This window comes from Sinocyclocheilus rhinocerous, unplaced genomic scaffold, assembly GCF_001515625.1.
Source record: "Sinocyclocheilus rhinocerous isolate Xijiao unplaced genomic scaffold, SAMN03320098_v1.1 scaffold72, whole genome shotgun sequence".
Taxonomy (NCBI): domain Eukaryota; kingdom Metazoa; phylum Chordata; class Actinopteri; order Cypriniformes; family Cyprinidae; genus Sinocyclocheilus; species Sinocyclocheilus rhinocerous.
In genome coordinates this window covers 1,117,637-1,141,259 of record NW_015628351.1, presented here as the reverse complement: position 1 = coordinate 1,141,259, position 23,623 = coordinate 1,117,637, and the positions used below count along the sequence as shown (strand labels likewise).

The window sequence follows — 23,623 nt, the reverse complement described above, 5'->3', positions numbered from 1 at the left end:
ATTTTTGTTATGATATGAATTTTTTAAATACCGCAATATACCGCGGTATGTCGCTTAAACAACGTTCGGAACGCGACACTGTTTGAAAGGGGTCCCTTTTCACTGTTGCACTGTGGTGAGGGAACAGCTGTATGTGTTACTAAAGCCCAATTTATACTTCTGCGTCGAACCTATGCCGTAGTTTACGCATAGACGCACACCCAGTGTTTCCCCTAGGTTTACGGCTTTTTTTGGGGTAGATTCCGTTTTTTTTTTTTTCTGGACTCCTTTTTAATGATTAAATTACATTTTATTAATCAAAAAGCATGTCTAATTAATTAAAATCATGAAACTTAAACAATTTAACATCAATTTATTAAAAGTTTAACAAATATTACGTTTAGGGCCCTCATCATGACAGTAAAATAGGGCATTCTAAGTCAATATACTGCAGTATTTCCTCTCTCAATCAGTAGAAAATATGGTTAACACCCGGTCATGCATGAAAAAAAAATACCGTCATGTACCGTGAAACCGGTATAATTTTGAAAAATACCATGATATAAATTTTTGGTCTTACCGCCCAGCACTAGACACGGTGTTAGAATCATTGTAATGTGACGATCAAATATAGGTGCAGGTGGGTGGCAGGCGGATAATTTGAAGCAGCGGACTCGGGTGAAGTTTGAGCTCATTTGCGCATCTCTACACTACACTGACCTGGGTTGCCAGTAGCAAACAATGGAGCGCGCTCTGCTGGACAAACTAAGTAATTACACCATTTAGAAGCATTTCATCTGCATAATGGTGGTGCTCATCGTTTACTCAGGAAAAAGGTCTATATGTTCTGTAAAAAACAAATGTTCATATCGGCGGCATATTCGCTGATACCGATATATCTGCGACAGGCTCATATCGGCCGCTAAAATCGGCAAAACGATATATCGGTCGGGCTCTAGTCAACATCACATGTTTTAAGGCCTGTTGTCACCAAGACAAGGTTTGCATGTGATTTGTCTGTTCAGACAAGGACAATAGAAACAGCAAATGTGCTCAATAATGAAACGCAAGAATTCAGCATTACACAGAACAACGGTACACAATTGTACATTTTTGCAAATCTGCCATTTATTAAACAACATTAAATACAAGAATAGAGAGACAAGAGAGCTGCTTTTGGCATGCTAAACATCTGTCTTGGTGTGAAAAAGCCTTTAGAGCTTCATGACTCTGTAACATTGGGGTTGTCATTAATGAATAGTTCAGCTGAAAATACTGAAAATTATATAGACACCTTTTTCAACATTTGGAGCGCATCTCTACACTACACTGACCTGGGTTGCCAGTAGCAAACAATGGAGCGCGCTCTGCTGGACAAACTAAGTAATTACACCATTTAGAAGCATTTCATCTGCATAATGGTGGTGCTCATCGTTTACTCAGGAAAAAGGTCTATATGTTCTGTAAAAAACAAATGTTCATATCGGCGGCATATTCGCTGATACCGATATATCTGCGACAGGCTCATATCGGCCGCTAAAATCGGCAAAACGATATATCGGTCGGGCTCTAGTCAACATCACATGTTTTAAGGCCTGTTGTCACCAAGACAAGGTTTGCATGTGATTTGTCTGTTCAGACAAGGACAATAGAAACAGCAAATGTGCTCAATAATGAAACGCAAGAATTCAGCATTACACAGAACAACGGTACACAATTGTACATTTTTGCAAATCTGCCATTTATTAAACAACATTAAATACAAGAATAGAGAGACAAGAGAGCTGCTTTTGGCATGCTAAACATCTGTCTTGGTGTGAAAAAGCCTTTAGAGCTTCATGACTCTGTAACATTGGGGTTGTCATTAATGAATAGTTCAGCTGAAAATACTGAAAATTATATAGACACCTTTTTCAACATTTGGACCTAGGTATGTAACGATTAACCGCGAGCCGGTTGAAAATCGATTCAAATATGTGACGATTCAAATCGGTTGAGATGCTAAACAAATCGCGATTCATTTAGGGGTAGTTTATGAATCCATGTCTGAGGGGAACTTACTGTCTTTAGAAAAGTTTAGATGAAGGGCTCAGTGCGACCATTTTTATTTTTTATTTTATTGCAGTAAACAACAAGGATTACAGTACGTACAAAACAAACAGTAAAAAAACAGTACGTACAAAATACCAATCAATAATAAACTACTTGAGGATTAATAGATAAAACATCACAGAAAAAAAACAATATAATATAAAAATTCTTAAGAAAAGGACAGAAGAAAAAAGAAAATATGAAGAGATTTTTTTTATTTGTGTTTTTTATTCCTTTGATTTGGGGTTTGTTTTAAAATTTCAATTTGGTTTTGTTATTTACATTTACATTATATTTAAATTTTGTCATTTAGCAGATGCTTTTATCCAAAGCGACTTACAAATGAGGACAATAGAAGCAATCAAAACCAACAAAAGAGCAATAATTTACAAGTGCTATATTAGTATATTATTATAGTATTATATTTCAGTTTCACAAAGAAATGTGCAGCATTTTGTCCAAGCAATAATAAAAGGACACATGTAATTTATAATTTGTCTTAAATCTCATTTTGTAAAAAAAAAAAAAATAATAATAAATCGTGAATCGAATCGAATCGTGAAATCAAAATCGTGGATCGAATCGAATCGTGAGTTGAGTGAATCGTTACATCCCTATTTGGACCATTTAAATATGATGTCATTGTTGTTAAAACTGGTTTCCATTTACTTCCTCTAACTGGTAATGATTTACTGAGAAAGCACCTCGACTAGTACATGTTTGTTTTTCCGTATTTCAACAAATATATTTCCTGGTTATGAAGAGTCAACAGCACAGAGGTGCAGGCCAAGAAGTCTATGAATTTAAGTTTCACCCAGCTGTTTAACAATAACATGCAAGTGATTACCCAGGCTGTATTTATGCTGTCCATAAATACAAGTAAAAAAAATGAACTAAATATTAAAGAACTGAATTGCAATGATTAATAGATTTATACATCGACAAAAACTATAAGGCTTCTGTCTTTGGATATGCTTAAAAGCTAAATGTTTAGAGGGGGAAACCTAACTAAATGCATTCCCTTTGATATGGTCATCTATAACTGTTTAAATATTTGTCCTGAAACATTTCCTACATTTTAAAATTCAAGGATAAAAAGAGATTCCCACAAAGATAAATTTATAGTCCAAAACCTGCTGGGGGCAATGCTTGACCAGAGCAGTTATGGCTTGCACACATATCCGTTCCAGGGCATCCCAATATGCCGACTCAAAGCACTCGAAGCCAAATCTGCAACTGGGTCAGGAATGAGATGAAAAAAAAAATAGTTTGCATTCCCTTCATTGGACTTTTTCAAGTTTTGTTGGTTTACAGCACAGAATCAGCAGAAATGGCTCAGAAAAACAGATTTTTTTTAATGTCTAAAGTTAAAACAATATAATGTAAAAAAAAAAAAAAAAAAAAAAAAAAAAAAAAAAAAAAAAAAAAAAAAAAAAAAAAAAAAAAAAAAAAAAAAAAGATCACTAGTGCAGTTAATTAGATTTAGAAGTCACATAAATAGTTAAGTGGACATAACCGGTGTGGTTGAGAGGTTCGATTGATTGAAGTACAACACAATGTACTCAATGTATTATAACACAAATAAGGGGTTAAAGTTAAATAAACAAAAGGTTGGTCACCATACACTAACAAACTTTATGTGATCTGCCGAGCTTGAAAAAAAATTAGGAAGGGTCTTGGTGGCCACATGTGAGAGAAACCTTTCCACACAGACCAACGGTGCATCTACTACATACTGACTTGAAATGGGTGAATACTAGTAAGAACTGTAATCAATTTAGTAGAAAGTAATATTTTACTATAACAATATTCTTCATTGTAAGTGGAAAAAAACATTTAAAAACGTCTCTGGTTTCTTTTTATAGCATCCAGTTATAATTTAATACAAAAAGAAAAGGCAACAAGCATCTTTAAAACAGTAAACGTTGACTGGGAGATAAGCAATGATGAACGACAACAAAAGTATGTTTACCGTTCCCGACTAACTACTTAATTTGTAATCAGTATCCATTGTTATTAACCACTTAAAAACCTAGGGGATCACCAAGACCACCAAAGACAAAGCTATCACATGCCATTACATGAGCATGTGGATCGAGTCCAAAGATCAACAACTTAGCAACTGAGAAGTATCCTACTATGACTATGCCTTTGTCATGCTATGATGAATTTACAGGGTTAATCAATGGCTGTACAAGTTCTAAAAGATCTTTTTGAATCATCAGCATGCTAAGAGATGTTTAAATGTAATTTATGTGCCAAACAGACAGTCCTGACTCAAACTCAATCTACTGGTTGAGCCAAAGTTGCTGTGTCAGGCTGGTCAAGATGCTTAAACAAATAAAGCATTGACGGATAGTGTCACAGAGCCACAACCTACAAATGATCTACTCGCCTATGCATATTCATTTAGGATAAAGTATGTTAACACTGAAAAATGCACATTTTAAACAGCACGTAAGAATTTCGTACATATTCTTCAAAAGAAACAAAAATGCAATACTGTCGTTTAAGTACTAAAAGCTGTGCAAACATGGCTCAACAATGATGACCAGTGTGAGGGAGTTTTGGGCCAGTTGACAGGACAGTCATTTGGTCTTTTCCAGTCAGTGCTGCTTTGCCACTAAAAATTTTACATTCGTAGATCTGAAGCCTTGAAACTTAAATGTTTGATTTTCTGTGATGAAATCTACATTGCTGTTGCAAATTCTGCTGATTTTTCAGAAAGATAATGCTATCTAGCTGGCTAACAGATGAGGTTTTGATGAAATTGCAAAAGTGACTTGTGGTATTCTTGAAACCTCTGTTATAATGTCAACCCTCTACATTGCGAGTAAATCACTCGCATATGCGACAATCTTCACTCTGGGCGACTAAATTATGTCTAATATTAGCCAATGGCTAATAAATTCTCAGATTTTACTCGCCAGTGTGTGAGTTGGAGGCTGAGTATATGATTAGCACAGATATATTTTCACTCACAGAACACTCTGACTGAGCACTTCAGAGTTTCACTCTCCGTCAAGCGATCTGTGATATTTTTCAGTTCATTTGAATGGATGCGCAGCGCACCTGTGTTTGTGTATTTGGCATAACGTAAGCTCTAGTGTGAAGGCGCACGACTCGCTGAGGCTTTTTCTCACTCGTGCATAGAGCGAGAGTCTTACATAACATGCAGAATTGATGCTCTACATGTAAACGATATACTTTGTTGTATTTTCCTGTAAAAATAACAGAGTTCCTTTGGAATTCTTCAGCTTTTAAGAACTGCCGGGTTTTCCTGTAGTAGGCGGAACTAATGCGCAAACGACAATCTCATTGGCTGGTGCTCACCTATTATCGTCCCGTTTTGATTTCAGCGAATCAGTTCGGAGCAAACGCACACAACCTGATTAATATTCATGAATCCAGTAGCTCATTAATCCTTAGTGCGTTTTTACACTGTTCTTATTAGTAGAATGCGTATAATAATAATAATAATATCTTATCAGTATTATTGTTCGTTTTTTGTACAGGAACACTGAATGACCAAAAAAAGCGCCAGCACCAGTCCTAAGTTCATGGTTACCAAGTTTTAATTCTAATTACTAAACTTCTATTATTAAATAATACTTGATTATCATATTATAATGCTTGACTGCTTGACTGACTGATATTAAGAGTGTACTTTCAGATATTTAAAAAACTGTACCATTTTACAAACAATATATATGTTTGTAAAATGGCATAACTTATATATATATATATATATTAGAGCCCTAATAATAATAATAATAATAATATCTTATCAGTATTATTGTTCGTTTTTTTTACAGGAACACTGAATGACCAAAAAAAGCGCCAGCACCAGTCCTAAGTTCATGGTTACCAAGTTTTAATTAAATTTAATTAAATAATACTTGATTATCATATAATAATGCTTGACTGACTGATATTAAGAGTATACTTTCAGATATTTAAAAAGCTGTACCATTTTACAAACATTATACATGTAGACCATATTTGAAGAATATGGGCAACAGGTCCCCTATGACTTTCAACGTGTGGTAAAAAAAAAATGCCAATGGGGACTAGAAACTTTTTGGTTACCAAAACTTTTTTTAAATATCTTTTGTGCTCAGCAGAAGAAAAAAAAAATCACAAGTCTGGAACAACTTGAATTTTAATTTTTTGGGTGAACTAAGCCTTTAACATATAAAGATTTTATTTTAAATGTACTGGCATCAATATGCTAAAGCAGTGATGGGCAAACCTGGCCCTTCCAGGCCACTTTCCTGCAGAGATTTGATCCAACCCTGATATGACTCACCTGCCTGTAGCCTTCTAATAGTCTTGAAGGCAATGATTAGCTGGTTCAGGTGTGTTTGATTAGGGTTGGAGCTAACCTCTGAAGGAAAGTGGCCTGGAAGGGCCAAGTTTGCCCACCCCTGTGCTAAAGAGATGCACTAAGATGCTTTATTGCACTTACCTGCCACTGCCGCTGCTGCTGGTGCTGCTGACAGAGTCAGAGCTGGAGGAACGACTGCGGGATCCTGAGCCACTGCGGGAGCATGCCAGCCGCACTGCTTGACTCGGCAGCCTCTGTGGTGATGGATTGTGTGATTGCGAAGAGTGTGGTGAACGACTGCGACTGTGGTGGTATGTCCTTTCTCCTCGTCTGCCTCTTTCTTTGTATAAATCCCGATGGACCACACTGGCGAGTGTGAAAGCTTCACGGGCACGGAACTCATAGCGAGTCTCTGTAGTCTCAAAACGAGTAGGGCTCCGGCTTCGTGAACCATAGTAGACAATGCCTCCCGGTGTCGAGCTGCCACTTCCTACTCCAGCAGCGCTGCTACTGTTTCCACCAGCACCGCTGCTTCCTGCAACACTCCCTGCAACACCTACACTGGCCCCTGATGAGCCGCCTCCAATGCTGCCACTGGCAGAACTGGCACTCCCGCTAGCTCCACTGAGGGCCCGGTCCCTAGAGTCTCTGTAATAATCAGTTTCGTAGTGACGTTGGCGATCGAAACTACTGCTGTTGCTGCTGCTACGCTCATGGTGTCCATAGGCACTGTGATCGTAAGACCGCTCTCGACCGTCCGCAGCCCTACATGACAAGGAAAGGGATGGAGAATGGCAAAGAAAAATGGAAAGAATGAAATGAATGTTATTTTCATCCCTGACAGGCATACAAGTCAAGTGACATGCGTTGAAGAGTGATTTAATCAAAACATAGACTGCAAGTGCATGTTGGAAAGATGCTGTCTTGGACTGTCTTTTATTGTAGCATTCAATACAAATACTGATACCAGGTCAGGACAACTTGACCTTTGGGACAACTTTTTTTGTTTGTTTATTCATTTGGGAATTTGCTTTTGCAATTTACTCTTTTTGCATTTGTGAAATCAAACTGAATCCATACTGAAAACAAAGGGGGAAAAAATAATGCATGACAAAAGTCATGCATGCCATGGTCAGTCACATTCCAAGTTACACAGGCTACAGAAAAAAAATCAGGAGACTCATTTACTTTACAATGGCAATTTACAATTTTCTAGATAACTAAAATGAACTATTTTTTTAATGCATAAAACTACTGTTTTATTTGTTGTTGTTGTCTTTCTTAGTGAGAAATTGCAATTACATTACACTTAGAGATGACCAATTAGATAGTTATTTTCTTCTGTATTACCATGAATATAATAAAGCAAATATCTTTTTTAATTAGAAATTCCAGACAACCTACTTCCCTTCTATGATAGAATGACATAACCGCCCGCGTATTACTGCCTCATTTTGTGATTTAATTAACTAAACGGGATGAGGTTTCATGAATACTATTAAGTAATTCTCAAATAATAAAATCAAATCCACAGGTTATAAAAACTCATTATTTTGGAATAAAGGTCTTTTACAATAATACGCTCCAACATCATTTGTTCTGGTCAGGCTGTAGAAAAATGATTCATGTGGAGAGTGATTCTAAACCATGGTTTTTTTTTTTTAAGAGGAACACAATAAACCCTAACGAAAAGGAATGAGTAAAAGGGACACCATGATATGCTAAGCTCTACCCTAGCTTCACTTTAATAGCCATTTTGAAACACCTGAAGACTTTCAGTTTCAGTAGCCCTTTTCAAACTATTAAAACATAACTGCAATCATTCCACAACCCTTTTATTAGTCAAAAACCTACATATATTTTTAAATCGCTGAGGGAAAAAGCAGTAATATTTTAATATTTTAAAAATTATATATTTATACTGATGAGTTCTGCTAATTTTAATTTTAAATCAGTCAATCTACCTGTCGGTTTTTCAATATCTTACAATGATAAATCCTTGGGTATTTAAACTTATACAAATTATCAGATTGCAAATAAAAATTATTTCATTTACTTTTTCAAACTTGAATAGTCTTAAGTGTGCAACAGAAAATATTAATAACCAATAGCCTAACCTATGAGAGGTAGTCTATTAAAATAATATTACCACGGTTAAGAATTGTTCTTAGGCATGACAAGCAGTGTACCTAAAGTCTGTTTAATCTTGCAATAGAGCTACCAACAGTTACATTTATTACTAATAATGATAATAATCAAAATAAACTAATATTTCGCAAAGTTATACTGACCACTTACCATTAATAACTGCATGGTTGCCAAGCAGCATAGCAAATTTACACATTAATATATTAGCTATTTATAACACAAGTCAATTCTGTCATTTCTAATCACTAAAAGGTTGAAACAACACCTGACAAATTCCATTAAATGCTTGAGATGCAGTTTCGCCAGAATAAGTATTTGTTAGTCCTGACAGTGAGTGATAGTGAGCATGTTGCAACAAATCTGACCTAGTTAATTTAAATAAGTTTGGTTTCCATTAGAAAAAGATGCTTTTGTTTAGTGAAGCCAGCTGTGTAACTTGACTGTGATCAACCTTTACAGTACATATAGTCCACTCCTGTAATTTGCACAAGAACTGACAAACAGTGGTGACACATTGCATCACAACACTCCACAGCTCATTTGCCATCTCCTCCATTTTCATAGAGCTGTTATGTGTTTGGCTAGCTTTGCTGTATTCTTTAAAGTCATTTGAACCTTTTTGTCTTCATAAGCCTCAAACAATATTCAAATTATTCACGTGGCTAAAGCAGAGAGGCAAAAAGCCAGGGAGTGTGACAAAGATTGAGAATCAGGAAAGGGACAGCAAAGTGAGGTAAAAATCTGCAAATGCCAACAAGCTACTAAAAACAGCCTGTTTAACAGCTACATCTGTTAGTGGGAGATGGAAAAAAAGACAGGGGATCATACTAGGGGTTAGAGAACAGCTAAAATACACAGGGCAGAACATACCAACCTTTTCAGACAGCGGTAACCCGACCTACAATTCCAAATACAATTTAGGGAGACAGAACTTTGTGAGCAAAAAAGGGGGTTAAAAATGTAGAATGTAAAAATGGTAAGAAAAAAACAACGAAGTAATCCTTATCTTTCAGGATCCAACATAATAGTTCGACCAAAAAGAATCCATGCATCTTAAAAAATAAGTCAATATCAATATGGGAAAAGCGTATGGAGGTAAAAGTCAGGAGGCAGAATGTCCAACTCAGTTCAGTGCAAAAAAAAATCCCCATCAGATCAAAAACAAGCTGGAGTAAGAAGTCCAAAATATAAATCCATAATGTTTTTCTTCATACAGCATTACTTGTGTTCTTTATTTTCATTAGTCCTTTGAAGCTAAATGTCTCTGTAGATTTTTAAAAATTTGAAAATGTAAAAATTTTCTGCAAATTTTAAATCCCTCTTCAGTGCATTAAAAAAACAGATTCAGTTATTTGGAATCTTATCTCACCACCTCCTTACAGCTGAAAACAGTTCATTTCTCTGATATCCCAATAGAACAAGGTACCAATGTTCTAATCGCTGTGAATGGTAATAATCCAAGTTAACTCTGAAAACATGGGCATTCGATCAATGTTTTACAAATCCCAGTGGAATCTTCATTGATGTTTGGAAAAAGAGATCAATAATCCATTGGCATTGGAATAGTCCATTAGGAGAAACCGACTTTCTTCTTAATTGTAGTGTATCCATAGTCTGCTGTAGTCCCAGATCCGTTATGGGGCTTTGTAATCCAGTGGCATATTTCACATCCAAACTGAGAGCCCCACAATAGCAATACCTCCATGCTTTACTGTGTGGATCCAAAAATCAGTTCTTTCTTCGGTATATTAGACCAAATGCTACTTTAAATCCTTTTTTTTTCTTTGGCATTTAGGAAAAAAAGAAAAAATGAACTTAAATGGTCTAGAAATAAGTAATGGATAAATAAAAAGATTTGCTCACTGCGTTTCTGTCACATTCTACCATTTTGATCAATGGCAGAAGTCTCCCATGTAATTAAAAGGCAAACCCTAACACCACAAATAATCCCGAAAAAAAGAGAAAAGAAACCGTAGTGATAGAATATCCTTTGTCATTGGGTAGTATTAATCCACTGTGATTAAGAATCCAGAGAATACCATCCAGAGCGCTCCAGATCATGGAATGGAAAGAACTGATTCCTAAACCACCCATTTCAATAATCCAATTACCAATCAATGGGTCTTAATTGATCAACACCGTAATCGTGTTACAATAACAGAGCAAAAACACATGATGTAGCCCATTAATCCACCTTGGGCGGTACAGTACTCCAGAATAGGGCAATTCCAGGTAAGGCCGCGGTCACGGATTCACTCTCGCTTCCAGAAATCCCGGAATATTTTGATATCCGAAACATGCCCTGGACTCTCTTCGCAGCGTTATCCAACTCTGAGAGAATCCCCATGCAGAGGCACGCTAATCTCTACATAATGATAATGAATTTCGGTGCATGTTCACCATGCTTTGACAAACTTCAAAACTGGTTTGCTTTACACAGTGAGCGATGACAGACCTCAACCATCAAAGCGTGATGCCCAAATTAATACCCTCCAGTGTGTTCTCTTAATTTCCCTCATATCACCCGCCCCAAAACAATAAATTAGCCCAATTAATGACGGAAATAACTGGGAGGGAGAGATGAGTTACAAGAAACGAATGGTCCCCCTGCCTTCAGAAAAACTATGTCCACTTACCCGTCTAGTCTGCGTTCAAAGCGTCCCTCTCTGCTGTGGAGTGACACAGGGGGCCCATACACAGGGCCCCCCGCCCCCCTTGTGAACCCTGAAACATCCCGCCCACGAGTGGCTATGGACAGGCTATCATCCAGGCCTCGAGCTGCACTGGGAATAGTTCCAGGCTCATTGTAATCAGTGCGTAGGTCCCTGTCTCCCATCTTGTTGATAGAATTATGAGCTTTCTGAGCACTCTTAATGTCCACAAAATCCACAAAAGCTGCCACTCCACCCTCTGATCCACGTTTTGGGAGCACCTTGACACTCTCCACACGTCCATACCTAAAAAAGCAAAAAATAGCAGAAAAGGTATTTAATTGTAGCCAACACAAATGCATTGCATGATACTTGCAATCAATCATGCTGATATTAATAACCAGAAAAGAAACCGTAGTGATAGAATATCCTTTGTCATTGGGTAGTATTAATCCACTGTGATTAAGAATCCAGAGAATACCATCCAGAGCGCTCCAGATCATGGAATGGAAAGAACTGATTCCTAAACCACCCATTTCAATAATCCAATTACCAATCAATGGGTCTTAATTGATCAACACCGTAATCGTGTTACAATAACAGAGCAAAAACACATGATGTAACCAATTAATCCACCTTGGGCGGTACAGTACTCCAGAATAGGGCAATTCCAGGTAAGGCCACGGTCACGGATTCGCTCTGGCTTCCAGAAATCCCGGAATATTTTGATATCCGAAACATGCCCTGGACTCTCTTCGCAGCGTTATCCAACTCTGAGAGAATCCCCATGCAGAGGCACGCTAATCTCTACATAATGATAATGAATTTCGGTGCATGTTCACCATGCTTTGACAAACTTCAAAACTGGTTTGCTTTACACAGTGAGCGATGACAGACCTCAACCATCAAAGCGTGATGCCCAAATTAATACCCTCCAGTGTGTTCTCTTAATTTCCCTCATATCACCCGCCCCAAAACAATAAATTAGCCCAATTAATGACGGAAATAACTGGGAGGGAGAGATGAGTTACAAGAAACGAATGGTCCCCCTGCCTTCAGAAAAACTATGTCCACTTACCCGTCTAGTCTGCGTTCAAAGCGTCCCTCTCTGCTGTGGAGTGACACAGGGGGCCCATACACAGGGCCCCCCGCCCCCCTTGTGAACCCTGAAACATCCCGCCCACGAGTGGCTATGGACAGGCTATCATCCAGGCCTCGAGCTGCACTGGGAATAGTTCCAGGCTCATTGTAATCAGTGCGTAGGTCCCTGTCTCCCATCTTGTTGATAGAATTATGAGCTTTCTGAGCACTCTTAATGTCCACAAAATCCACAAAAGCTGCCACTCCACCCTCTGATCCACGTTTTGGGAGCACCTTGACACTCTCCACACGTCCATACCTAAAAAAGCAAAAAATAGCAGAAAAGGTATTTAATTGTAGCCAACACAAATGCATTGCATGATACTTGCAATCAATCATGCTGATATTAATAACCATCATACATACTGCCAATCCGCAAAGGGCAGATTAGATGGTGAAAAAGCTGAAAACAAACCTGCATGCCAGTCATTTGTGCAATATGTAAATAAGACTATTCAAATAAAAACAGCCTGCCTTATGTATCATCACACAAAAATTTACCACTGTATGAGTAGCATCAACCACATGCCAGTAATATCTCCTTTCATTTGAATACATCCAATAATTATGACAGGCAAACAAATATCAGATTTTGATGGCCTGTTTCTGGTGCACCACAGAATTGCAAAATAGCATCTTGCTGCACAATATGTATATGCCAATGCCAGAATTCAGTCAAATGTCATAATTCCGTCAAATCATTCAGGCTTGAAACGTCCTTGTGATGTTTTGATCTGCTCTATTTACCTCTTCTGGACATGTTTAATAAATGTACATTAATTTTTACCGTACAATTCTTGAAATATGGTGCTCGTATGAGCCTCATGTAAATATACTATACATTAATTTGCTGTCAATCATCAAACAAATAAACAAAACATACGTAAACAGATGACAGGTGTACATGGAGGTTAAAACAACACTTGGTAAGCAAAATATGAAAATGTGTAATAAGCAATAGGCATTCAAATGGGTGCTCTAGGTGAGCAGCTGTCTGATACACCAGTTCTCACACTCACTACACAATCTCCGTCGCCATTTTACAAACCTATTCACACTGCTTATTCATTCTCGCGTCCCCCATCTTCAATAAGTAGGCTACCTCTGCTGCACTGACCTGAGCTTTGACAGACACCGTACACAAATCACTTCGGGGTACATTAATATGTTCCATTTATTTATATAAATGTATATATCTGTATTTATTTTTCTGTATACAACAGAAAACTATTTCTCCTTTAATATTCCGTCACAATTGAGCATGAGCATGTTTTAATTTAGTTCCCATTCAAGGAGCGACCGTTATTACCACAATTCAAATCTAAATAGACAAGCATGTGAACAAAAGCCTGCCGTTGAGACAACAAAGCGGTTGGTCTAAAATTGAATAAATTATTTACACAAATCTTATATGTAGGTTCTCTCATACTAGTGCCTGCCTCCTTGTGTGCTTGACTCGCAAAGTAATATCTTGCTATGTATTGTTATGATGTTCAGCCTAAACATCTCCAGCACAATACAGGCTATACAACCCAAAAAACAACAACATTATGATGAGTTCGATCACACCTGCATTTTTCAAAGACTACGTCTGTGTGTTTTGATTGTAACGTTATTTGTACAAATATGTGACTTGACAGACTATATTCATACGTGTAGGTAATTAATGTGGTCAATAAAGTTGTTATACAGCCTTTAGTCAAGTCAATTCTATATGTATAGCGCTTATTTTTACACTAACTTACATTGTTTTAAGGGGATTTACAGAAAAACACGACGTTAATGTTTATAATACCTTAATACCTTCGTCGCATAACGCTGGGCGATAATATAGTTAACATTTTGCGATGATACTTGCGATGTAACGTTAGTTTCGCTTAACGTGACTATACTGTATGTATGCAGATAAAGCTGGGTATATTTAGATATCCAACCTTTTATAGAGATGTATGCGTTAATAATTTATGTTTTGGGACGATATAAACAATCAAGCAACCGACTTTAAAGTCAGATGTATTGGTGTAACACACGATATTGCGATGTCACTACTGAGGGAGCAATCTCGCCACGCTGTTTCAGATAAAAACCGATTCGCACCATTTAGTTCCAACAAACCGTGTTATTCTGATTTAGTTACGCCTTCCACTCAAAGCCAGGTTGTAACTTGTAAAAACGATATACTACCTCGCATTACCTGAATCCATACAGGTGAGAAATGGACATTAAACCCCTCGGGTATGTGGGTGGTTTTGAACGCTAGATGCTTTTTAACACTGAATATCATGCCTTGCTGCCATACTAAACAAAACAGCCCATGTATGTGAGTATATTCACCTCACAGCCATACACAAACTTCTGGCTGACAACTTAACGTAAACGTCCTATTGGTGCGGTATTAGGTACTGTCGCCACATGTTCATAGACTGACAGAAATGATAATTTGCAGGTTGGTCCTGAACATTTTCAAACACAAACTCGTCTTGAAAGTATCCCCACGCTGCTATTGTTTGACTTCTCCTAGATGCAGCCACTGACGGTCACCGCTCGCCTGACATTCATGACATCTGAGCCGAACTCAAAACAACACCCATTGTAATGCTTTTAGTAGTATAATACAGACAGCATTTAGCCAATTCAGCTCGCTCGCAGTATTTTTTCAACCACAAAGCAACAAACGTTACCTTTCAATAGTGCTACTGACATCTGGGTTGCAAATTAACGCAAGTTGAAGCCAGCAGTAATACAGCCAACAGTTACAAGTAACGCGCTTGTATGAGCCCCTCCGTGCTAATTAGCAACCTAGCGACGACTGCGACTCTCGAAAGCTAATCACTAGCCAGCGTACGTTAAGTGAGCCAAAACAAGCCAACTCAATAGCAGCGTTGCTGCGAAAGTTGTGGCACACGTTTAAGGTGTTTATCTCCGCACCGGTGCGCTGCTATTGTTTTCCCCCAAACACTTGAAGGAAGCACATTGCTGGATGTTGTCTCGCTCTCAGCAAATCGTCACTTACCGTTTGAAGTGCTCGATAATTTTTTCCTCTCGTACATTTTCTGGTAAATTCCCCACCCATAAATGTCTGGTTTCCCGGACCATACTGCGTTTTGGTGTCCCCCGATCATACAGAAGATTTTACTGAGTTAAATCCGGCTGAATGTGTGTTACGGTGGGCGAGCAGTTCCTCTGACTCGACACTACGATTGGACCCGCTTGCACTTGAAAGCTGTGTTGACTACGAGAGCCTCAACCTTGCTGTCGAGGAGCGCGCTCCGGTTCATGACGAGATCGCGCATATGCAATGAGCACTCGGAATACCACATGGATCAAATAATCGGACATGACATATTTTATTGTAAATCACTTTTAAGTGTTAAAATGTGCATATACGTTGGATTCATGCAAGGTAAAAGTCAGACTAGGTTGCCTTGCTTTAGTATGACATTTGGCAGCCTGTTTGTAGAACAGGACTTTAAAAATGCAAGTTAATCATAATCTTGGGGTGTAAATTGTATGAGACGTGTGGTTTACCGCAAACTCTTTATACATGAGTCAGTGGCAGGACGGTGTTATTAGCTTCAGTACTGCTACTTTTCAAATTTATACAATACAAATTCAAATAGTTTTGTCATATTATAAGCTCCATAGTATACGTTTGCACATCCATTTGTTTTCCCAAAATCCAGGTGGGAACAGTCTGTTTTATATACGACTCACAAGTCAAAACAAAAGACATAACGAGATCCTCTGTACTCCGGGGAACTAGTTCATTTAGTGCAGGTATAATTTAGTCAACTCTCTAGCTAATAGTTCCGTCTGTATTTGTGGGTGATTAGTAGCCTAGTCGGATATCTCCCAGTCTTAACTACAACAACAAGAACGATGTCTTTAACATGATTAGTTAATTGAAAAGACAAGCGTCGCGTAAGCTTAATAATTAACGACAGTACAGCCTGTTAACAATTAGGATCAACTGTCCAAAATGTAAATAAAAGCGACGATTAATCACTAGCTTATTGTGGCAATCAAATGCTGTCTTGAAGAAACACCCAAGATAATGCCCAATCATGTAACATTTCCTTATTAAAACAAACATTTGTCTGTTTTCCAACTATGCACGAGGCGTATGGTTTGGTTCTCGCATGCGCCAGAATGCGGCAAAACAGGGGCCGCAATGGATGAATCGCGCGTGCGCTTTTCACGCCCACATAGAGTTTTGACAAAGAGCGATCACAAACCCTCTGAGTGGTAGAAAATTCTGGAACTTGTACTGAGGTGGAGCAGTTTCTCAAGCTGGATCTTGAGCAAGCCACGTCATCTTCAGATTCAGTCTTGAGTTCTTACTGGAATTGCATGGACTTTCTGGATCTGCCTAAATCCTTAATATTTATGGAATAGAACTAATAAAATTTAATTCTTTGACAGTTCTTTTGGGATTGGATTTGGGATTGGTTGCACGTTGGATGTACAAAAACGCAATTTAGTCCTAAACAATGTTGTATGTTATACAATAAATGAATCCCCTGGATACTTGGACAACAAATGTTCTTTTTTTCTTGCTCCAAACACAAGACGGTGTGGCAAACTTCTAAGGACGTGAAGACATTTATTGCTTTACTAAATTGATAAGAATAATTGTAATGTATTTATTCGACAGAGGAAACGACGGGATTGTAAACAAAAAAGTGACAGAATGTGGAATGCGTTTGAGAGAAATGTTTTGTCCTTGTATGTTTGAGCGCTTTTAAACGTCCTGGAACAGTCTCACCGTGATGAATTAAACGCGTACAGATTGCATACCAGAGCGATTTACGCGTCACAAACAGATCACACACTCGATGTTCTTGAATGTTCGGTTGTTAATTTTTGTCGTCAGTTATCAAAAGAATGTTCTTTGAAATAGGCTATGACGCCATTTTGAGAATAACCTAGTGTAGGCAAAACCCAGCACAACAAAAGAAATGACAGCGCCACGGCCATTTTGTTTCCAGTGGAGCTATTTTGGGTTCAAGTTCAGTTTAACTTCTTTAGCGCTTGGCTGCTTCCAAGGAATTGACGGAACTAAATTGTTACAGGGCTAAAAAATGTTAAAAGACTAGACGCAATTATGTAGTGTGTGTAAATGCTACTTTTAACTGTTTTTGTTGTGTTAGTTGTGTTTATTATAATGCCTGGGTGACTCTGGCCAAATTTGTTAGCCTACTGTTCCTATCCAAGTCATAGATAATCAAAATTAATATTGCTTGATATATATATATATATATAGGTCTATAGGTGTAGAGGAAATGTAATTCACCATATTCATACAGATATTGAATATTTATTATTATGGAAGGCATTCTTTTTCATGCAGTACTAAAACGGTAAGGGACTAAATCGGCTTGAAATATTTAGGAATTGAAAGGCACATATCTCTTAAATACTTAAATGTACTTTTTTTTCAGACAAACCACAGACCCTCATGGGATTGTGTTTACAACCTAGATTGTATTTTGCAGAGATGTGTGTGTGTGTGTGTGTATATATATATATATATATATATTTATATATATATATATATAGGTCAAGTTTGTTTTCATCCAAGCCTAGTCCAGTTTCCTTTCGAAGTTCCTTAGTTCTCCCCGATTTCCAGGTCTTTTTAATGGGCCTTTAGGCACGTAGGTGACATGCTGTGAAAATACAGTATGTTATTACATTTTATGCACACAATCTTATCTATTGAATGCCTTGGGGATCAGATGAAGAGATAAGAAAATGCAATCAATTATTATTTCTAACCTGATATATGGCTTCCAAAAGGTCTTGAGATGTAAACAGGCATGCAGCTTCACCAGTGAAGCAGATTAGAACATGGAGTACATCTGACCAGCTGCCCACTGTAATCAGTAACACAAAAAGCCCACCCAGTCGTACAACAACTGTATTGAGAATCTGCTGGCCAGGCGGATGATGTCGATCCTCTGAAAGATGGATTATATACTCATGATTAGACTCAAATGATGGCCAGTTTTGCCATGAAATGTACAATACTGTTCAAATGTTGGGCTTAGTAAGTTTTTGTTGTTGTTGTTATTTTTTAATAAATTAATACTTTTATTCAGCAAGGGTGGATTACTCAATTTAAGTTATACAATAATCAACATATCAATTATATAATTTCAAATAAATGCTGCACTTTTAAATTCCAGTGAATAGAACTGTATTAAAACCATTACATTTTGCTAATTGATTGTCTTACCATTCATGTACACAACCAGCAGAGTGTAGCAGATTGTGAGTGGGGTCCAAAATCTCAGAGCCTCAGTGGTTGATAGAAAGTGTTGGTTTATGTTTGATATAGCAGCAATTCCAGATACACTAAAAGTTATAATTAGGGCACTGCAGAGCCAGGTTAATATAGAACTGCCAGTGGTTAATAGTCCAATGCAAAGTCCACAATAGCGCTGTGTACTATGTATTGGATACATTGTATTTACATGTCGCCATACTCTGCTGCACCGGCTTGCCAAGAACCAGCTCAGTCCAACTGCAAGGAGGAGGCTTAGCCAGCCTTGCGGTGCCCCCTCATGGAGGAAATTAAGGCTGCAGGTTAATGCGCAGCCCAAGGAGAACTGGCACTGGACAAGCAGCAGTAACGATGGGTCAATTATTGAGTCCTAAACAAAAAGAAACAGAACATTTTATCTAGAATGATATCGAGTTGTCATGCAGAAATGTATTAAATGTCACAAATAAATTATGCTCATACTGATCCTCCTGTGATCCTTGCTGAAATGGCTCTAAGAGAGAACTCTAAAACTACCAGTGATGCAACGCGAGACCCCACAACTGAAAGAACCACTGTTAGGATCCAGAACTGAATTTTCTCTGTTAGTCCACCATTTAGTCTGTTCCGTCGTTTAATGTCTGTTTCAGGATCTGCGACACTTAAAAGAACAGACAAGTGAAATGTACAGAACCATCAACACAAAAACTGTCGTATCATATTATTTAAATATTATATAGGCTAGATTATATCAAATATTTATAAGCTTCAGCCATACAGCATGGGCATATATAGCACATATACATTTTTACCTCTGTGCCTCAACAAACAAGTAAGTTTTTAAAAGGTTACGAAGAACCCAGATTCCACAAGCACCCACAAGCCCTGTGATTAACATAAAACACAAAATTATATATATATATATATATATAATTTCACAATGCAGGGCAAGATTATACCAAAAGATCAATCTATATTTATAATAAATAAGCTATTGTTATCAAAGTAAATTAACTCCTTTATTAATGAACATTTGTGACAGAATGTTAATTTCATGACTCACCTTGTAAAACACTATGTAAAGGAATAGCACTTGGTGTTAGCCAAGTAGGAACACTTGGCAGAAACCGGGAAATGAAGGACAACATGCCTATGTAAGTGAGAAATTGTTTAATGTGCCAATGATTTGTTTACATAGATACTAGTCAAACTGGCCACACACACACACACACAAAACTAAATCTTAACTAATCAAAATCATCAATATTACTGACCTTATTTTGTTATTTTCAGTTGCGTTGTTTGCGAACCTCACTCACATATAACCTTTATCAAGTGCAGATATGAGAGTTGGAGGTTTGGGAGCACAGTCTCAAAGGTCACTTAGGCCTTGATCAGTTTTTACAAATGTATGATTTGTTTCTCTACAGCCACAAAGTTTTAATCTATTAATGTATTCCCATAATTATTTCTGAGGCCTGTTCCTGATTTAAAATAGTAAAAATATGAAATAAAAAAACAACAACATTACATTTCTGCCCTCTGCTTGGGATTATTTTCATTTCCGTTAACTGATATCATGTGTACTTTCCAGAGATTTTATGAGGGGACTTGAACTTTACACTGCATTCAAGAGCTTTGAACAGTCAACAATTACCACCCATCCAGAGTAGAACATTAATATTACATTTTGTTGCCCAGCAATGTACAATGTACTTTATGAGGCAAAATAGAAACACATATGGGATTACATAGTTAATAATAATAATTTATTTAGGATATTGTAATTGTTTTGTTTTTTGGGGGGACTAGAAAACAGACACACTCCATTTCAATCTTTCATATTGTGAACCGTATTGGAATAGGACAATCAGACATTATTTTACAATAGTGTTCCTCAAATACAGCATCCTCTTCTGCACTAAAGTGATTCTTCCAGTCACCAACCTCACCTATAAAACAAAATAAATATAAATTCTGAAAAAGATTAGAACAAATCCAATTTAAATGGTTCATTACAATAATAGTTTCTAAAATAAAAAAACCTTTTCTCATGAACTCTGAGGCTGCGCGATCAAAGATTGTATCTGGGATAGTTGAGTAGTTTGCCATGGGGTTTTCTCGCATAACTGAAACCGCTGTCATTTGCACAATATGCTCTATTGTACTTTTTGACAACTGCCGTTCGAGGAATTGAGCAATGCGGGTTACTTCGCGAACAGGGTCCTGAAATAAAGTATACAAATTACTCAAATACTCAGACTTAGTCTCAAATACTCAGACTTTTCATAGGCTCAAAAAGTTAAAGGTAGAGTTCACCCAAAAATGTAAATTGGCTGAAAACTGACTCTATTCAAGATGTAGATAAAATAAAATGTTGCATTATATATCCCTTATGAATCATAATGGGAATCTAAACAGCTGATAAAAGCAACACAATAATCCATAAGTAATCCACACAACTCCAGTCCATAAATTAACATCTTGAGAAGTGAAAAGCTCTATGTTTTTAAGAAACAAATCCATCAAGCCATTTTACCTTTAAAAAGTTGCTTCTGGCCAAAATATGAATCCATAATCCAGGGGTGCCCAAACTCGGTCCTGGAGGGCCGGTGTCCTGCAGAGTTCAGCTCCAACTTGCCTCAACACACCTGCTGGTAAGTTTCTAGTATGCCTATAAGTGCTTGATTAGCTGGTTCAGGTGTGTTTAATTGGGGTTGGAGCTAAACTCTGCAGGACACCGGCCCTCCAGGACCGAGTTTGGGCACCCCTGCCATAATCCATAATAATAACTCCTCCTGTGAAAAAGTCCATCCCCTGTTGTTCTCTCATATTAAAATCCACTAACATATTTGTTAGTTTTGGACTGTTTTCGTTTGTGTGATCTGTGCATATTTCTCTCCTAATTCAGACGAGATTTCTTTTTAACTGGACTGGAGAAAGCAATATTATGGATAGAGGATTTTCTCTATTTTAGACGGAAGCAATGGTTTGAAGTTAAAAACGTCTTAATGATGGATTTGTTTTTACAGACATGCAGCTTGTGGATTACTTACACTACTTGTTGATTATTGTGATGTTTTTATCAGCTGTTTGGACTCCTGTTTGGACTGACGGCACCCATTCACTGCAGAGGATCCATTGGTAAGCAAGCAAATTAATGCTACATTTCTCCAAATCTGCTCAGATGAAGAAATAATCTACATCTTGAACTGACTGAGGGTGAGTATATTATCAGCAAAATAATTTAAAAAAATTAATAAGAAAAAACATGTAATATAAATATATGTTTTGCAGAAAGCTGATTGACCTCTTTCATGTCTTCATATAATATGTAAAGGATTTTCTTGTTATGCCTTTCCCTCCAGTATCCTTTAACATGGTCATACCAGGAACCCCAACCCACTGAAAAAAATTCAGTCATTAGGAGTTCATTTAAGATATCATAATTAAGCGTATTCACATTTTACACAAAACAAGGCACTTGCTGTAGTGAACAGTCTAACTGCAGCATTCATGACTCACATTGCCCTTTCATGAACTTCTCCAGATATTGTGGCCAAGGGCCAGGCTCTGGCTGGTAAAGATGCATGCGGTCAAAGTGATAATATGAAACCACAGTGTCTTTCGGATTACGGGCCATATAAATAACCTATGGAAAAATGAAGGTGGGTTTAGCATTCACATAATATTGTATTTTTCAATACAGCCCATGAAATCTAACCTTCTAACCTTGCAACCAGCATCCCAGAAAGAACGAGGCACAAGCTGGATGGGAAGATGAGTTTTAATAACACGAGGGGGATCCATAACCTCCAGCTTAGTTATACCTATAACATTAGAGTTTAAATGTTTTTTTTATGCATAGGATATACCTTGCATGAAAATATATATGTTTAAAGTTGCTAAACAGTGTTTGGTTCTATAAAACATACCAGAACTTGAACCATCAAGAGCAGTCATCTCCAAGAAAGGCATGCGCACCTGAGTGGGCGCCCGCTTGCACTTTTCAACATCTCCTTCATTCAGGATGCTATCCACTACTTCCTGTGTCCACGTAGTTCCTTTTACAGACAAGATGGTTTCATTATTCAAATTACATTGTGTTGTTTTCATCATGTTGTTTTCAGTCTTTTGTACTCTACCTGCTTTAGGATACGTGGTAATGAGTAAATCCTCATTTGTCGCCTGGAATTTCTCCACTCTTGCCCAGTACTTCACCACCCGCTCTAGTAATGGGACACCCTGAATTTGACTCAGCCTTTCGCGTGTTGTCCCATCCATATTTTCCTTAAAATTAGCTGTGATTAAGCATATAACCATTTTAATAACTGTTCACCAAAATGTTTTTATGTAAGACTTTTTCTGTGTCTAATCGTCTCATCTCTCGTACGTTTATTATTATGTATGGCCTAATTGAGTTAATGTTGCTATGTATTAAGCGATTTAGTAGTAGACTACAAAACGAAACAATTAAGCTGTTTTTAGGAGAAAATAAGCCGTTTTTTATACCTTGAGAACCTTGGACTGAAGCAGATGGTGAATGTAATGTGCGTTTTGTTGTTGCACAACTGCTCAGTAAGCTACTGGTTCGTACACTTTCTGATTTGAAACGAAATGCGCAGTGGCAGACTGCGCACTTTTCTGTGTGACTTGCTTTATATGAAACTCTTTCCTATCATAAGCTATAATTATTATGTAAGATGTTAAAACTAAAGTAACCTTATAAAAATAGCATTTACTTGTAATATCTATAAAATAATGCATAACCTTCTTCTGCAGTGCTTAATAAAGTGTCTGTCAACTGGATTTATAAGCTAATAACCAAAAAAGACGCAATTTGTACTTATTCATTCTAACCAGCATAGACTTATTCAGTATCCTGCATATATATATATATATATATATATATATACTGTATATATATGAAGAGTTAATTTGCAAAACCGATAACTTATTTTTTTTCAGAAATGATTTTTTTTATTGCGCATTCCAAGTAATATCAATCAAACTGCAGTTGGGTTG

General features: G+C 37.3%; 3 protein-coding genes across 3 annotated transcripts in view; all 3 read right to left on the bottom strand.

Annotated features, from left to right (window-relative positions):
- Positions 1-15,571, bottom strand: part of LOC107737540 (msx2-interacting protein-like) — a 41,674-nt gene extending 26,103 nt beyond the window's left edge. The window contains exons 1-3 of the mRNA XM_016549047.1: positions 15,350-15,571; positions 12,275-12,595; positions 6,539-7,162 (exon numbers count right to left, since the gene is read on the bottom strand). Coding sequence (XP_016404533.1) covers positions 6,539-7,162; positions 12,275-12,595; positions 15,350-15,432 — 1,028 coding nt within the window. The 5' untranslated portion in view covers positions 15,433-15,571. The remainder of the gene's footprint in view (positions 1-6,538; positions 7,163-12,274; positions 12,596-15,349) is intronic.
- Positions 15,572-16,363: 792 nt separating this feature from the next.
- Positions 16,364-19,953, bottom strand: LOC107737537 (transmembrane protein 82-like). The gene is made up of 7 exons (XM_016549044.1): positions 19,873-19,953; positions 19,662-19,748; positions 19,411-19,483; positions 19,082-19,259; positions 18,572-18,989; positions 18,112-18,293; positions 16,364-18,002 (listed from the first exon to the last, which is right to left on the bottom strand). The coding sequence occupies exons 2-7, from the start codon at positions 19,744-19,746 to the stop codon at positions 17,919-17,921; spliced, it is 1,020 nt and encodes a 339-aa protein (XP_016404530.1). The 5' UTR covers positions 19,747-19,748; positions 19,873-19,953; the 3' UTR covers positions 16,364-17,918.
- Positions 19,954-20,403: 450 nt separating this feature from the next.
- Positions 20,404-23,210, bottom strand: LOC107737538 (sulfotransferase 1C4-like). Its single transcript, XM_016549045.1, has 8 exons — positions 23,111-23,210; positions 22,744-22,899; positions 22,534-22,662; positions 22,331-22,428; positions 22,124-22,250; positions 21,909-22,003; positions 20,644-20,824; positions 20,404-20,550 (listed from the first exon to the last, which is right to left on the bottom strand). Exons 2-8 carry the CDS (start codon positions 22,880-22,882, stop codon positions 20,438-20,440), a joined length of 882 nt encoding a protein of 293 aa, XP_016404531.1. The 5' UTR covers positions 22,883-22,899; positions 23,111-23,210; the 3' UTR covers positions 20,404-20,437.
- Positions 23,211-23,623: the final 413 nt, after the last annotated feature.